This window comes from Cucumis sativus, chromosome 1 (genome assembly GCF_000004075.3).
Source record: "Cucumis sativus cultivar 9930 chromosome 1, Cucumber_9930_V3, whole genome shotgun sequence".
Lineage (NCBI taxonomy): Eukaryota > Viridiplantae > Streptophyta > Magnoliopsida > Cucurbitales > Cucurbitaceae > Cucumis > Cucumis sativus.
This window is the reverse complement of record NC_026655.2, coordinates 31,207,471-31,225,948: the sequence shown is the minus strand read 5'-3', so window position 1 is coordinate 31,225,948 and position 18,478 is coordinate 31,207,471. Positions and strand designations below refer to the sequence as shown.

Here is an 18,478-nt window from a genome sequence, read left to right as displayed (position 1 = left end):
AGAATTATCACAACAATATAAAGTTTTCGGGTGTGTTTAGTTTAGATTATAAATGGTTTAATTTTGCCAAAAAAATCCATTTTGAAAAAAGTGGTAATGTTTGATAAATTAAAATAATGTGTTTTTAAAAATTTATTTATAAAATAATCTATTTTAAAAAAATCTTTAAAAACCAAATTCACATACATCCAAACCGTATTAAGCAAGGAGGGCAAAGGCATGCAGTAACAAAGCATTGAAGCAAAGTAATAACTGTAAAATTGGAAATAAACCTCCAAAAGTAAAAAGGATACCAAAAGAAAGAATATTCTAAATAAGGATCCAATATCCTCTAAGCCTTCTATAAAAATCCCCCAATTCCCAACTGATTCCCCCAAAAGCACTCCTACTTCCTAAGACTACAGAGAAAGAGAAAGAGAGAGAGAGAGAGAAAGAGAGAAAGAGACAAACAAGTTCAAGAATTTTGTAGAGAGCAAATACCAAAATCCCCCAATTTTTCCAAAGAAGAAGAACAAACAAATCTTCAGCAATGGCCGACATGATCGTCAACAGCCAATACCAAATCCTCGAGGAGCTCGAAGAGGAAGGTTCGGAATCATCACTCGTTGCTTTTGTCCAATCTCCAACAAGTTCTTCGCCTGCAAAACCATCTCTAAAAACGATCTCAACGATGAAACTGACAAAGAATGCCTTGTCAAAGAACCCAAAATCATGGCACTTCTCCCTTCCCATCCCAACATTCTTCAGTTAATCGACGTTCTCGAGAATGACCATTACCTCTGCTTGATTTCCGACCTCTGCGAATCCCTCTCCCTTTACGATCGGATCATCCGTCGTCCCTTTTCCGAATCCGAAGCTGCCGTCGTCATGAAGCAGCTTCTCCAAGCCCTCGCCCACTGTCATTCTCATGGCGTCGTTCATCCGCGATGTCAAGCCTGACAATGTGCTCTTCGATTCCAGGAACAATTTGAAACTCATCGATTTCGGATCGGCTGAGTGGTGTGATGAAGATGGATTTATGTACGGTGTCGTCGGAACGCCTTATTACGTTGCGCCGGAAGTTTTGAGAGGATCTGAGTACGGTCGGAAGGTCGACGTCTGGAGCGCCGGTGTGATTCTTTACACGATGTTGGCCGGATTTCCCCCGTTCTACGGTGAATCTGCGGCGGAGGTCTTTGAGGCTGTTCTTAGAGGAAATCTCAGATTTCCGACTAGGGTTTTTAGGTCGGTTTCTTCAGCGGCTAAGGATCTGATGAAGAAGATGATCTGTCGAGATGTTTCTAGAAGATTCTCAGCCGAACAAGCTCTCAGTAAGTCTAATTCTTATATTCAATCAAACCATTTTATGTTCTTGATCTGGTTGTTCTGGCAACTGTTTATTGATTGTTTCCATATTTTTTTAGCAAATGGTTGAACCATTTGAAGAAACCCCAAAACCCAAGTGAAAATTCATTGCATATTTCAAAACTAGTGAATCTATTTGTTTTCTTATGGGGGTTGGAAACTGTTGTTTTGCAGGACACCCATGGATATTGAGTGGAGGAGAAGCAACATCTTCAGTTGAATAATTTGATCTTAACACTTTTTAACTCATCCCTAAAAAGAGAAACATATGAAGAAAGGATGCTATTGAAAAAGAATCAAGCATTCCTATTTTTGTATTCAAGTACATAATCCCCTGCTCTGCTTCTTCACCATATTGTGAATAAGAGACCTTAACCTTCAGTTCAGACTCCATCAATGGCTGCCTGCTCCATGTATAAGGTTCTAGAGAGAGAGAAAGATAACATCAGTTGTTGATTTGAGACTCCGCTGCTGTCAATATCATCTTTCTTTTCTTTTTTGATTTCTTCAATGCTTTGAGAAGCATTTGAGGATGTTTTTTTTTCTTTTTTTGCCTTTTTCATTTTGATTTGTTGTTAGGTAAAAACGGAATTTGGGGAATCCTTTCTTTCCCTCCCAACCCTTTTCTTTTTGTTGTATAAAGTGTTTGGGAAGTGAGAAAGTCCCACAAAAAAAATGGGAAAAGAATTAGAAAAAGGAGAGAGAAAAATAGTGAGAGAGAGATAAAGAAGAGAAGTTGTATTCAAATTAGTAGATGGCTTTTTTGTTTTGTTTCTTTTTTTTCAATTTTCAAGGATGTAATGAAATGTGATGTGATGTGGATGCAATTTGCTGGGAATATAAGGGTGATGTTTTAGTGTAAGTTTGCTCAACTTCAACTTCTTTTGTTTGACTATTTTGTTTTGGGTTTAAATGCACATCAGATTCTAAGGCATAGAGTTGGTATATGCTTTTCTCATATATATACCCATTTCGGTTAAAAAGAAATACCTATGTTGATCAATTTTGATTGATATATTTTTGCAAAATGATTTTTGTATTATGTATCTAAGAAGAAAAGAGAGTGTATAATGAATGAAAAGGGATGTGAATTGTGAATGCAAAATACTCAGAGTATTGGTGGTTATTGTTTAGTGCAAGTTAGCTAATGGAATCTGAGTGGGAATACTTCTTTCTTTTGGCTTCTTCTTTAGTTTAATGGTTTTGATGCTTGTGAGTCCACTTGACATTTTATTTTTAAATTTCATTTCAAAATATGAAAACAAAAAATCAACTTTATAAAATTTAATTCTATTCAATCATGCAAATTTCTATTCTAATAATAAATATTATAAAATATTTTATTAAGTTTTCAAACAGTACTGATGACAGATGTTTTTTTCTTTCCTAACTTTTAAGAATAAACATTTTATTCATATTTTTATCCAAACCACCAAAATCTAATTCTCATATCATAATATTTGATGTTCATCCTTAATGAATATTAACTTACAACAATTAATCTAATTGTTGTCATTACATAATTGCTATTTGATTGTTAAATGATACTAATTTTTGGGTGAAGGTTCTTAGACATAGTATATGCTTTTGTTATATACCGTTTCCTAATTTTTCTTTATGTTTTGGAAAAGTTGTAGTGTGTAAAAAAGAGAGAATATAGGAAAAAAGTATATGCAAAATAATTTATACATACATTATACCAAATAATATACTTATATTTTCATTCTTCCAAAGACACGTACCATTAATAAAAATAATTGCATATGATAAAATTAGTAAAATTATTTACAAAATATAACAAATTTTTATATTCTATCAATGAAGAAACATATAGTCAATGATACACTTCTACGAGCGTCTATCAATGTTATGATAGACATATCTATTAAGGATTATCAAAGTTTATCATTAATAGAATTCTAAACCTTTTGTAAAAAAATTGGTTCATTTTGATATATTTGAAAATGTCTTTATTATTAATTTAAATAAATATCTAATTATGAAAATATCCATTAGTTTTACTTTTAGATTAAATACCTAAACCATTTGCGAAAGAAAATTGTGATTAAAAGCGTGAAAATGATTTGTTTATAAAATTTTAGGAGTTTAATTGATAGCAATTATATATTTATCAAGAAAAATTTTCAAACCTGATGTTATGAATGGAAATTTATATACACATAAAAAAAATCAAAATTTAAATTAGATACAATTGTTATTTTAAAGTTTTAATTGATGCATAATTCAAACTCAAGAATAAAGTCAATTTGATAGTAAAAGTAAGAGACATTTTTTTAAATAGCAAAAGAAATTAAAATATTTACCAGCTATAGAAAAATTTTGGATTAAATCACGGATAGTCTTCTATCACTATCACTATAGCATATCAGTGATTATCGGAGATAGAATTTAATATTTTGTAAAATCTATTATTTTTAAAAATTACGTGAAAGTATTGAATTAAGTTGTAAGTAATTTGTTAAAAAGAAGAGTGAAAGAGTGAATTAATCATATTTAATTTTAAAAATAAAATTGGAAACATCAATAGACACTAAAATAGGGGAAAATGAAAGAACTTTCATGGCTTGCCTAACACATTGCTCTTTGCTTTTATCAAACACTATTGGCTTTAATTTGTGGATACAATAATTCCTCTTCCAACTTTAATTTTCTTTTTTTCTTTTAAAACTTATATGATTCATTCTTCCAAAAAGGACAATGATTCAAATCACAAAAATAAAAATGACAGTCTGTCCTCCAATACTTTTCTTTCTACATTATCCATTCCATGTTCTTACAAACCATCAAAATTAATTTACTTTCAAAACATTAGAATTTGGGGTTCTGAATGCATAATGTTCCATCAAATATTTGTCCTGTTTTGAGTTCAAAGAGAAGAGGCACAAACATCAGGTAAACCCCACAAAACTGTATCATGTTCATCAGGTTTTAAAGGTTCTTCCCTTTGATTTGGACTTCCTACTTTTTCAAACAGAAAAAATATATATATATTTTACTTTATTTGTGTTTTTTTAAATGGTTTAAATAATAATTTGGTATGCTCTATTATAGAAAATTACTGTAAAATGTGTAGTATGTGATGCTTTATTTATTTAAAAGATGGTCTAATGCCTCATTTTTATCACTAATGCGTTGAAATTGTAGGATTCATGGGTCAAAAGCTGACAAAACCCAAATGTCACTCGAAGCATGAACAAAAAAATGATGCAACAACAAAGTTCATCTACCCTAGCTAGTGTCAAAGTGATGAAGCATCCCTTGTGGTATATATCCTTGTAGCATCATTGAAGAAGCCAGCACATAGGATGGAAGGGATCATACCACTAACAATTGCAAGAAGACTCTTAAGACTTCAAAATTATAATTGAAAATAAAAATGGAATTTCTGAGTTTTTAGAAACTAAACTATTATTTTAGTCCGTTGAACACTGCACATCAATACTCATTTTTGTATATATTATTAGTCCAAATAAAGCATGCAATGAACAAACTAATTAACTAATTTTCTAATGTAGAATATTTTTCTTTTGTCATCCATCAACTTTAAATATTTTATTTTAATTCCTCCACTTTACCTAAATTATTATTTTATTTATGAATCCTTAAAGAAATTGCATTTGTGTTCTTATATTAATTCTCTAAATATTGATGATTGAAGAAAACTTTAAATATAAATATAAATTGTAGTAATTAAAACGTAACAAATAAAAGTGAAAATAAAGCAGAAAATTCAAAGCTATAAATAGGATTTGTCTAAAATATGTGATGATAGTTTATTTTAAAAATGATCTAACCTATTTTCTCTTTAATTATATCTTATGGACTAATTAATTATAGCATTTTGTTTTGGAACTTGTGTAATGGTAAAGAGCATTGGGCAGGCTTTGTGTGGTTTGATGAGGTCATGGTTTGGTGCAATAATTCAACTTATAAAAATAATATATCCATTCAAAAATTAGGTATTATCATAGGTTGTCATTAATTCTTTTATATATATATATATACACTTTTATGTGGAATTTGTTTGCAAGCTCATAAATAAAGAAATAAATAAATCAAAGAAAAAGAAATACTTTGGGTAACTGTTTAAATACAGTCAAGGTTTGGGAATCTCTCTCAATAAATATATATATACACATACATACTTATATATAAGATTGACAATCATATGGCCATTGTTAAATCAACCCATGTGATTAGGTATATTAAGTATTTTGATTTAAACAAACATCAAATTAATTATTTTGAAAACTAGTTGGACGGTTGATTACCCTCTATGATTGATGTTGATTGAGGTGTTCGTTTGGATACTAAAAAACCTTAACACTGACGAAGTTTACATTTTCTTTAATAATAAATATTTATTTGACTTTTTAAAAGTTAAACAATTCTCTTTTTTTTTTTACTCACGGGTTATGGTATGGTATATTATGTCTCTGGTTTCGATCGCTAATGAACTTGTATTTGAATTTACTCTACTGCTTTCATAAAATTTGTATATTTTCTTGTAAGCAACCTATAAGACACTATAATGTATTGCTTCTAGTATAAGTCTTACCTTTTGTGTAAGGTTGTTGAAGGATTGATTCGATTATCGTAATCTATGTAGATTTTTTAGGGTTATGAAGGGCAGGTTGTTCCATTTGTTGGTTAATGGGTATAGCTAGAATTTAAGTTAAATAGTTTTTATTAGTTGTACCTAATATGTTTTGTACACATACCTAATTTTCCTCAATAGCCAAGAGCTCTTATAAGGCAAAGGAAAAGTAGTGGATGATGTCAAATGGGAAGATGACAAATAAAGGGGCATCAACCCATCATGCTAACACAAATGCTACAAATAGGTATGTGTACAATACTTCAATAAAGGGCCATCAACCCATCATGCTAACACTAAAAAAACACCCCTCGAGATTCATCAAACCCTAGTAAAAAACAGTTCATTGTAGTCGACTCGAACAAATTCCTAGTGCATAATATGGATCTTAATCGATGATCATAACAAAAAAAGTTGAACAAATAATGAATCTTAATCGATGATCTTAATAAAACAAGTTGAACAAATCTCTCAACTCACATTTTCATGTTGAAAATACTTCAACGACCTTGCTGAAGAGTGTTTAAATTAGCATCAAACAAAAAGAAGACTACAAACTTTATAGTTTTAAGATTTGAAGTTAGAATACAAAACGTAAAAGGGATCTGAAAAGACATTACTATAAAACTGGCAATACTTGTCGTTTGTAGTTTTGATATTCTTGACTGTCTTAATAAAAACTATTAAGTAGAAAAAAAAAACGTCAACAATAACCAGTAATAAAAAAATGCATAATTTTTTATTTTTATTTTAAATATTTGAAATGTTAAAAAGTTAAGATTAATTTTAATTACTTGAGTAATATATCTAATTAAAAAAACCTAACTAAATTTTCTCTTTTCCCACATTTTCCCTCCCCTCCTCCTCTCTTCTTTTCGACAAACACTACCTCATTCTTTTCATGGACGACCCTCCCTCACTGGCAACAAACCTCAGTTTTTCATCTGGTGACAGGGCGGTCTTCTTGACAACCGCAAGCAAGATGACCCTAACAAGAGTGTATTTAGATGTTAAATACACTCTCAAAACTGATGTTTTTTTCTTTGTTGTAGGAACTTTCATGCAATGATTTTCCTTTTCTTGAGACATATTTAGATATAGAGATGTTATGTATTAACGGTCTTTTTTGTGTAGAGATTACTTTGTTAGTTGAGCATATTTTCTTTTTCATAATGCTATTACGCTTGGTGATGTTCATATCGAAATAGGTATACTGATAAGAGTGACATTTATAGCTTTAGGGTTATATTAAGAGTTATTTTAAGCGATAGAGATCGAACATGTGTTGTCATATAGAGGAGATAGAAGTGGCAGTGGGGAAAGTTTAGGGAGGTGGGTTGAGCAATCAATGGAGCCACGAGAAGCTCTGAATAAAGCATTGAGAATTGTTGATGTTTGTAAGAACCAATTGGGATAGAAAAAATGTTTAGAGATAAATCATTTTATTTTTGCAAAGAGTAAAAACATTGACTTTTTTTCTTGATTAATTCGTGGAAGAAAACTGTTTTTTTCTAGATATTTATAACTTTCTTTCCTGAGTAGAAAAAGAAATAGGAGAGAATCCGAATCCTAAGATCCTATTAATTTAAAAAATAATAAATTAATAGAAATTTCAAATCTACTAATTAATTAACTATTAATCAATTAGTTAATAATTAATTAAATCATATTTAATCAATATTTTATTTAAATCTTATTTAATTAATATCTCTCGAATATATTTATATTAATTAAATTAAACTATTAATTAATTAATAACTAAATTAAATATCTTATATTTAACTTAAACTAAATTTGAATCGTATTCAAATATTTTATCCCTTATAAATTAATTTAAAATCATATCCTTTAAATTTATATAATAAAGTTAGATAAACTTTATATGATAATATATCACCATACATTAAACTAATTCTCAAAGTAATTGTCAACATTTCAAATTACAACCAATATAAATAAATCTCATCACTCTTTACGAGCTAGGAAGAGGACCTAATAAACTTACGGATCAGAAGCTACAACGATATGAGATTGATCGACTAAACTCATTAACCACATTAACAAATATTCGTTAAGTGTGTACAATCCACTAAAGACTCACAGTTTAACTCTTCTCACTGTAGATATATTTTTGTGTCCACGGATATAGATTAATAATAGTAAGTTAGGCTTTCATGAATGTTCGTAACACTAGTTGGATCAAGTTATTGTTTTATCCCTGGGTTACCTCTAATCCTTAAATATCAGTGCTCCTCTAATGAATAACTTGTTTATGGTCCTACCAATAAACAAAAACCTCTCTCATGCTATAGAGAAGGTAGGACCCTTTGCTTAAGACTTGGAGACACAATTTAAGGAAACACTCATCTGCTTACCCTAAAGTAGGGAAGAAATGAGTTCTATCTTGTGTAATTATGTTCTCATCTCCCTACTTGATCTTGTCCCCAAAATGATAAGCTTATTGAGTCGGTGATCTGATCACTCTCACTCGTACAAATCAAAGGACAATTTCTCGTCAATAGGAGTTACGCTTAGGATTAAGACTAAGTTACCTAGGTTATCCTAATGAATATAGAAACCTAACTAGTTAACGGAGTTACATCTAGTGGTTACTATTTCGCCGGTCCGATCTCATGCAAACTCATTGCATAAGATATCCTCATTCGCATGTCAACTACATAAATGCGTTGAATCATTGAGTTTGTATCAAATACAAAAAGTGAGCCGTATCTATAGTGTTACCAGGATATGGTACCCAACCTTATCCCGCTATACAATAGACTCTTTAAGATGATCTCAAACATTAATCTTTGTATGTCTCTACATACTGTTCAAGAATCATTAAACAACTTAGGATGTTAGTTTATTGAATTTGAGTAATTAAGACAACTAATAATATAACCAATAACAATTATTACAATAATAACAATTTATTAACAACGGTCAATGGATTGTATTTACAATTTACGAGTTTTAGGACATAAATCCCAACAAGATTGACTCTGAGAAAAATAAAATTTTCAGTTGTCTCGAGATGCACCTGGACGAAAGAGTAGAATAAGTTGTGGCATGGATTACAACGTAAAATAAGAGGAGCAAAATAGCACTAATCCCCTTTTGGCTTAAATCATTACCCCAAACGTGGAGTTGAGCTAAAATAGCCCACTGCACTTCCCTCAATTATATATCCCAAATGCAGACTATAATAACACAAATTATAATTGTTCTACATTTTAAACGTAGACTATTATAATCCCACAATTATTGGATATTTTGTAATACCCAGACTATTTAACTTACTCTTCATTCTAAATGCTCCCTTAATTTATTCAAAAGTCTTTTAACCAAACAAAAAATGTATAATATGACCTTTAAAAGCTATTCAACAATTTAAAATTTTATTTATATCAAATAGATGAATTAACTTTGGAACGTATCCATTAATTTCTATTAAATGTTTTTACGAAAAACTTATAAATATAAAATATATGAATAAATTAAAAATTTATTTATTTATTAAAAAATCTACTATCTAAAAACTAAATACAATCAAACTTAAAAATTCACCATCTAAACTTCTATTAAAGCTTTTTTCTATAGTTGTGTATAACAAGTATCATTCATTACATTAACCTTGATATGTACACAAATTAGAATAAAAATGAGAACCCACATATAAAGATAATCTTCTCTCTCTTCATCCTTTAAATTTCAAAAAAATTGATTATATGTCCTCTAAGAAAGAGACAATGTGTAAAAGGCTCGTATTCCCAAAAAACAAAATAATTAAAGTGAGTCTTCCTTTTGTTCACTTTGAAAGCAAGAGGAGGATTTTTCAATGTTTTGGGAAGGAATCTTTTAGACTATGAAACCGAATATATTAAATAAGCCCCCCCCCCCCCCCCCATACATTTGAGTTGTTGAATCAAAATGTAGTACTGCTTATCTACCTCCAAATGTACGCCTTTCCATCTCAAACTTATTTTAAATCTATATTATATATTTCTTCTTCTATTTTCTAGAGTTTGACTCAACCACATGAATTTCTAAAACTTCCAACCCTTTTTAATTTAATTCCAATCGTTTTTAAAATAATATTTATTTATTCTTTTACGACCAACTTAATTGTTTTAAATTTGATTTCTTACCACGGTTAACATTTAAATGTGATACGTACTCTAAAAAGAGAATATGTCAACAAATATTTGTATTTGTTAACGAACACAAAATTTGTGGTTTTCAATATCTCTACCTCTATTATCTATCATGCTTACAAGATGCGATACTTACAAAATAATATAAATTAAAATAATTGAAGATAATATTAAAATGGGTCTTTTACAAAATTTGATTTTAAATTCATATAGTTAAGAAAGTTCATAGTTTAAATTGATACAACTATTAGTTTATGATTCAAATTTGATACAACCTCAAAGTTTTTGGTTTAAATTGATACATTTGTTAGTTTATGGTCTAAATTGGTATAACCAACAGTATAAAATGATACTTGAGCTTAAAACAATTAAACAATTATGTTACATGTTTTTGTAGTTTTCAAAATTATTATTGATTTTAAAATTAGAGTAGCAAAACATATAAATAGTAAAAAAATCATTGTTGATTGATGCTAAAAATTGAGGTGGTGAAGTGTGAAATGAAGAAAAGAAGAGAAAATTTAAGTTGTAGAGGTTAGAGGGAGAGATTGGATATGAAGTTATAATGAAATATTTATAGAGAAGAAAGGTATAAAGTTTAGTTTTTGGATTGTGGTTGAGATGTGAGGAATCTTTCCTTATTTTATAACACTGTGGATTTATTTGAACCCAAATTCACCCTACCTCTTTGTTTCCGTCGGTGAAGTTAGGCTTACTTTAACCTAAAATAAATGTTAATATAAGAGATTAAATTAATTGAATATTTACTTTATTAGAACATGGAAATTAAAATTAAATATTAACAAGTGATAGTGCTATTTGATTTATTTAATTTGAGGTCCGGACTTCCCAAAAAGACTTTTTAAATGTCTACATATTGAGAAAAGGGAAATAAATAAGGAGAAAGAGTAGAATTTTAGTTTCCAAAGGCTGCCGACTCGACTCGTCTTTTCTAAACTCTTCTAGAACGTCAATTACAAATAAAAGTAATTTATAATTTTGAAATAAATTGTTTTCCCAAAGATAAATTTTGAAAAAAAGAAAAAAAAAAGATAATAGATGAATTGGAAGAAATGAAGGGGGAATAGTGATATGTTGAAAAGGAGATGAATTAAAGGGAAAATGGATTGGTGAGTGAGTCATTTGATTATTGAAAGGGTTTTTTAGGTTTGATAAGGGCTGTTTGTTTGCTTATCACATGGGTGATTTGGGGTCCACTTTAGTTGTGAGTTTTGAGAGCCAAAATCCAAAAGCAACAAAGTGTGAATTGGAAAGACAACAATTTTGAAAAGTGTGAAAAAGAAAGGGAAGAGAAAAAGAGAAAAGAGTGGGGGAGACATTTTGTTGCAATTAATGGACTGACTGACACTCCCATGTGCCTCCCTACTTCTTTAGTCTTTCTCACTTCTTACTTTCAATCTTTGCTAACCACTTATCATACTCACATTATCCTCCTTTCTTTTTAATCAACATTCTTTCTTTTTTAATTTAAATACTTTGAGTTTCTTTTTCTTTATTTATACAAAATTCTTTATTAAATTTTCTTATATTTAAAAATATCTCTTTATTTATTCTTTTATTTTCCTTACTAATAAAATATGGTTCAAATTTCGATGCATTTCAGCCAAGAATTATTCTTACAAATTTCTCTTTCTATACAATTCCGAAAGTAATTCATTAAAAGTAGAAAATAAACCAACTACATTACTCAATAACTTAAAATGTAAATAATTTATATATGAATATAGTTGACAAGTTAGATGTGAGGGGAGGGGGATTTGGTTGAAGGGAGAAAGCAAAAATAAAAAGGTCACGCTATAGGCACTAATTGTGAAATGAGACATGTTAGGCACGACTGTTCACTTCTATCATATATATATATGTATGAGAATGAAGAATTGTGAAAAATGTAGATTAGTAATTAAGAAAAAAATGTATATTTTAAACAATTATATTATAATAATTTATATCCAAAACATAACTTATAGTAACATAACTTATAATAGTGTGTACTCTAAAGACAAACTATAATAACTCATACTATATAATTATAAGACGAGGATATGAGCAGTTGGAAAAAGACAGAACAAAAAGGAAAATGAATTGAATGTATCCATTGGAATTTAGGACAACAATAAAGTGTGTGGGCTTAGGTGCCCTCAACTGCCGTGACGTGCTGACACCTCAATGCTAAAAAATGATGACTCAATTCTCACTCTATACATCAACAATTTCTTTTGTCATTTGGTTTACAAAAAGTTTTTTATTCACCACAACACTTCCGATCATCCAATCATGCAATTGGTTAATATAGTCAAATATCAACTTAGCTTTTACAATTTAACTTCAATTTTAAAAAACAACCCTACATCAGCTGGAGGCATTATCAAATCATAAGATGAATTTCTTATTAAAACTCGGTCCACTAGATCTCGTTTTTTTAAAATTACAAACACAAAATTCAAATTTTAGAGTTCTATTAAACAATCTTTCATTGACATTTAACTTTGATTACTTGTAAGAAGTAAAGATGCTTGAGGAAAGGAGAATTTGACCACTTTTTCAACATGAATCCTATCCATTAAGAACTAAGGAGAGTGATAAAATATGTGGGGTTAGTTGACAGCTCAATACTGATAACCAAAAAAGTTGTGGTGGAGAAATGATGAGTCATTTCTCACTCTATACATTTCCAGTTTTGATCTTTCATTAAGATATTCATATCATATCTAACTTCTCTTCTTTCTACATGTGGCAATCTTTTATTTACCCACCTAAACTTTAATTTTCGTCCCTTTTCTTTTATTTTTAATAGTATTCTAAAGATTTATCCTTCTAACCACAATGTGTGGATTAAAATAAGGATGATATTAATAGATTTGAAAAGATTATTTTCTAGTGGGATGATCAAATGTTAAAGTGATAGAAAGTTTCTTATTGGCTTAATTTGAGATGAACGTAATAGTCTAGACATCGAGGAGAGGTTGTAACGCTCCAACTTTTTAAAACTAATTTGATGTCATTACTCAATAGAAATAACTTTTTCTTCTAAAACTCAAAAGAAAGCAAAGTCCACTGATTTTATTAAATAAAATGCAAAATAAACAATTTAAAAACAAATGTTAAAAAAAAATAACATGAATGTGAATTCTAAATCTAAAGAAGAGAGTATCCCATACCAGGGCGAGTTGTGATGTGTTCTTGATGCTGGATGCTGGTTGAAATGTAAATCCCAGATCTAGGCGATAAGTAATGTATGACACGCTGATTGAATTTGAATTCTAGGTTTAAGAAAAGTTTGAATGTTACGAGACTCTGGTGAAATTTCCAGGTAACTTTCGTGACGCTGGTTGAATGTGAATCTCAGGTCCATGCGAGAAGAGAATCCCACATCTTGGTGATGAGTTTGGAATGTGTGATGACTTGAAGCGTGAAACTTATTGTGCTTGTTATGATGGTGGTTTGATGCGATGAGAACCATATGTTTGTTAACTAACCTTGTTCTTATTTATGATATTATTGTATTCCCCAAAAGGTATTTCTCAAACCTATCACTCACCAGATTCGTTTGACTTATGTTTCAAGTTTTTTCTCTTAGATTGTCAAGCGTTAAAGTCAAGTAAAAAATGGATCTCAATCGTGGAAGCCAAGTAAAAGAGGGAAGGTAGGGTTGTAATGTTTGGAGTAGAATTCTCTCCCAAACATATTTGAAAATATTTTCCAATCTTGTCTTGCTTCCCTAGTTAAATCCCAAACATATTTTGAAATATTTCCTAAATTCTATTCCAGGCAGGATCATGCACACAACCTGAGCTCATCCTTTGCCGCTCAGCTGTGCCATGGTCATGCCACATTGTGAGGTTCGCACTAAAGCTTTTCAAAGTTTTTTTAAATCATGTATGACACCTTTAGAAAACAATGCATTTTAACAAAAGTTAAAACAAAACCACAAGTTGTACAAATTTGAAAATGTTTTGTATTCGTTCATGCAATCAAAATAACAACTCCTATGTTGTCTTCTCTTGCAAAAATAAGATGCATAACTTTAAAAGTAAAAACTAAGTGGTGATAGGAGTTATAGTTTAGGAGAGAAACAGACTCATAGAGTAACTATGATTCTCCACTTAACGCCCAAACATCTTGTAAATATAAATAAAAAGTAGTCTTTCACATAATAAAAGGCTTCAACACTTTTAAAAAAAATTAGCCATTTCTGATTTTGAAAATAAAATTTACTATGGGGAATGAGCAATGATATTTTGAGTATTAAGCTTGCTAAGTTTTGAACTTAGAAATGTTTTCATAGTAAAAAGTACGCAATGAGAATAACCCTAAATAATGAATAAAACTTGATCACTTTTTGAGGAGCCTAGAAATACTAAGAGGAAGGAAGTCTTTGAAGAGGATGGTGCTTGAGGACAATCATTATTCTAAATTTGGAGGTGTGATAACTTGTACATATACAAGTTATTATGACATTTTAGATAGAGTAATGAGACTAAAACGCATAGTAAAAGTGCCAAAACGTGTAGTTTATGTTGTAAATACATAATTATTTAGAACCATATTTTACATAAACTTTATGTCTGCTTTACTCCATTTTTAGTGTCTAAATGCAAGATTATTGACAAAAGAATAAGCTAGCAATTCACAGAGGAACTCGCACAGAGGCAAGGCGAGAAGACCAAATCATCACGTAGGAAGAGGTTTGTTAAAAGACAACAACGGTAATTGGAGTGATGTGACTTGACAAAAAAGACAACTTTTAACACTGACATGACTAGAATGATAGGTTTCTCGTCAAAAGATGCCTATATAAGAACCTTCATCATCATCATCGAGAAAAGAAGGTTTGTATGGATCACAAAGGTCTTATTGGACCAAAACCTAGAGAATTGGTGGTATCCTTACCACCATGTGTAAAGCACTTCTTCATCTTCTGTGGTCAGTCTATGGAGTGAAATTCAATTGTAATTACTATGATTAGACATTTGTTTAAACATGAATGGAAAAGTGGATAAATTGGTGAGAAAAATTTCATCAAACTAATTTTAATGGTATTCTTTCTCTAATACAACAATTAAGTTAGGAGAATTTCAAACAAAAAAAACTGGATGATTACTAATGCACTTGAATGGCCCCATGAGTCAAAACTTCCGTTCGCCATGGGACTCGAACCCACAATCTCCCGCTCCGGAGGCGAGCGCCTTATCCATTAGGCCACGCGAACTGTTTGTTGGAATAAACCGTTTTAAGCAATTTATAGAAAGAATAAAAAGGAAATAGTAAAAGTAGTAATAATAGTGATAATCAATTATTGATTATTATTATTATTACCTTTCAAGACATTTAATTTCAATAAAAAAAATTTAATTCAACCTCGGTCAAGGTAAAAGTAAAAGACACAAAACCGAAGATATACTAAGAGAACACAAGAACACTAATAAGCAAAGAAAGAGTGGAGTACGTCACTAAATGAAAAAGAAAAAAGTTTTGAAGCCGAATAATCAACAACACTCCTCAAGATAAAAGTCTCACACTACTGTGAAGAATAAAGAAAAATCACATTTCTAACCACGACAATCAACTCTTATGTAATTAAAAATCAATGGTTGTGAATGCATCCATGCATGATGACTAAAATGAGTTTGATATAAATATTCAAAAAATGGTAAGAAAAATATATTAAAAAAGTACATAACTAGGATCTATTTGTTAATTATGAGTTGTTATGAGTAAGCACTAGGAATTTGGAAGTAAAGACCACGAGAAAATGACTTTCATAAGAATTAGTCACTCTTTAAAATTTTCAAAGCAACCTACTATCACATTTGGATAGGAAATAGTTGATTTGACTATTGAAAAAGGTAGCTTCAACCTAACTTGGAGTTGATTCCCAATAAAAACTTCATTTGGAGTAAGGAGTTGAGCTAGACACTCATTGACACTAACAAAATCTAAGTTTATTAAGTCATCGAGGGTATCAATTAAAAAAACAAGATTAATTGACCATCAAAATAACAAGATATGTATGTTGAGTGTCCAAAAGCACCACACTATGCTAAAAAAGAATTTATGCACAAGCATGACCCACTGTTCTTTTTATTAGGCAAGAAAGCAAAGCACATCAAGTGGCACAACCAATTGCTCCTTGGGCTCCTCATCAAGAAAGAGAGAGTAAATACTATTTGGAAAAACCAGAACAGTGGTGAAAGGATGCAAAATTTGTAATTACATTGGACAAACTTGTTATTTCTATCAAGGAATGTGGCAAAATTGTACAATATAAACAACTTTCCTGACAAAAAGATTGTCTTCAGTGAGGACTTCAAATTTAGCAAAGTGTGTCTCCTTTCTGTAACCTCCAATGCTTAAGATTCTACTTTAAAAGCCTATTGTTCTCTAACACCTGTAACTTGATCGCTGTCAAGTCTCCCATCGGGCTGAAGTGTCATGATCACAATTAATCCAGTCAAGTTTGCCTCCAACTCTCTTAGGCAAGTCACAACCACGTTCAACTTTCAATAGCCAATTGTTACTAGAAAACAATGAGGAGAGGGTGTTGAAATGTTGGATCTTATCTCCTAAAACTCGTGGTTTGTAAATCATAAACGTGTTCTATATATTATTCAATAAAAGTTTTATTGAGGTATTGTTCAATATAATTATTATAATCCCGAATCCAACAAATTAAAATCATGTGGCTAAAATATGTGCACTCGAACTTTATATAGCTACAAAAAAAGTGGACCACGTTCAAGTTAATAACTAAAAAAAATCTATAGTATATGGATAATGTTGGACGTCTTATTCTAAGGACACTATGAATACGACTTACTTTGTATTTGATATAAACAATGTGATTCTAGATTGTTCATGTATTGACGAATGAGTGCGGGTGTCCTATGCAAAGAATTTGTATAAGACCAAACCATGAAATAATCACTTTTACTTTATAGCATCGTTTACTCTTTAAAACTAATTATTTCAAATTCGATGACCTAGGTAACCCGATCTTAATCCTAACCTAACTATGAACTTTTGTTTCTATTCGGGATTATCCTTAGATTTTCATAGGTGAGAGTAACTCAATAGCGAGTTCAATAAGCCTCCCATTTCAAGGGTAAGATCAAGTAGATAGTTAAGGACATAGAATTGGATGCAAGATGGAATTTACTCCTACACGCTTCTAGATTAAGTAGATAGGTTATTCCCTTAAGTGGTAACTCCAAGTCTTGAACATGAAACCTACCTTCTCATTTGCTTGAGAGAGACTCAGTTTAGTGGTCAGACCATAAACCAATTGTTCGTTACACGATTAATGGAACTTAAGGAACAAAGAGAAATTTCAGGGTTAAAACAATATTTTATCTACCATGAGGAGAGTGCATCTATGGGTTCTAGTGGACAACTCTAATAATTAACAAATATTAGTTAGCTAGGTTAAAGAGTTTAACTTGTTAATCTCGAATCCTTAGAGCTCGTAATTTATAGATCCATTAAGTCTCCCTAGTAGATCATATCAGAATTAACCTATGAATTTGATTTGTTTGAATTATTTTTAGAGTAAATTGTTAAATATATTCGACATACTTAACGTTTTGATTTAGAGGGAAATGAAATTTAAATAAAAAAACACTAATATTTTGAATAAAGATTGGAACTTGGTCAATTGGATGGATTGAAATTAGAGGTTTTTATTATTGGATATTAAAATAAAAAAAATTAACTAACTAATTAAATTAAAATTGATTATTTGAATTACATTTAATTTAATACAAAATGTTAAATTTAAGGTCAAAATTTTGATGAAAATTCAAACAAATTGACCATGACCAAGTTAGGTAGTGGGAAAATCAACCATTATTGGATTTTTCCGTCAAGTGTGCAAGATTAAGCTTGAAGGTTAACTTGCTGTTAATTTTATATTTTACCACAAATCCCACATAATTTTTAAGATTAAGTGTCAATTTGTTATGGATTTGGGATTTACATGATTTTGCCTGTAAGTACAAGATTAAGGAGCTTAATTCTTTTTTATACTTATGAAAATTCTAGAATTTTGTCCATTTCTATTCTCAAAACTTGATCTTAACTGACATACAAGGTATTAGCTCATTCTATTACATGCATAAAATCATATCAGAAGAAGGGCAAATGGAGTTTTTCAATTCTAAAGGATGAGAAAGCTCGCATGAAAGAAGTTGTGAAAAAAGAAATCATTAAGTGGTTCAACCCAAATGTGACTTATCTAATCTCTGATATTGAATGGGTAGGTCCAGACCAATGCATACCCAAGAAAGGGGGTATGACAATGGCCACTAATAGCAACAATGAGTTAATTTAGATGTGTACAATGACT

At 30.3% G+C, this 18,478-nt stretch overlaps 1 protein-coding gene and 1 non-coding gene across 2 annotated transcripts; one reads left to right on the top strand and one right to left on the bottom strand.

The window, feature by feature from the left end:
* Window positions 1–354: 354 nt before the first annotated feature.
* Window positions 355–2,216, top strand: LOC101213675 (phosphoenolpyruvate carboxylase kinase 1). Its single transcript, XM_011661974.2, is given in 4 exon segments — window positions 355–575; window positions 578–921; window positions 923–1,310; window positions 1,519–2,216. Coding segments are annotated over 4 exon segments (828 nt in total). The 5' UTR covers window positions 355–529; the 3' UTR covers window positions 1,569–2,216.
* A 13,057-nt stretch (window positions 2,217–15,273) lies between these two features.
* TRNAR-CCG lies at window positions 15,274–15,346 on the bottom strand. The gene has a single exon. It is a non-coding gene; the product is annotated as a tRNA-Arg (tRNA).
* Window positions 15,347–18,478: the final 3,132 nt, after the last annotated feature.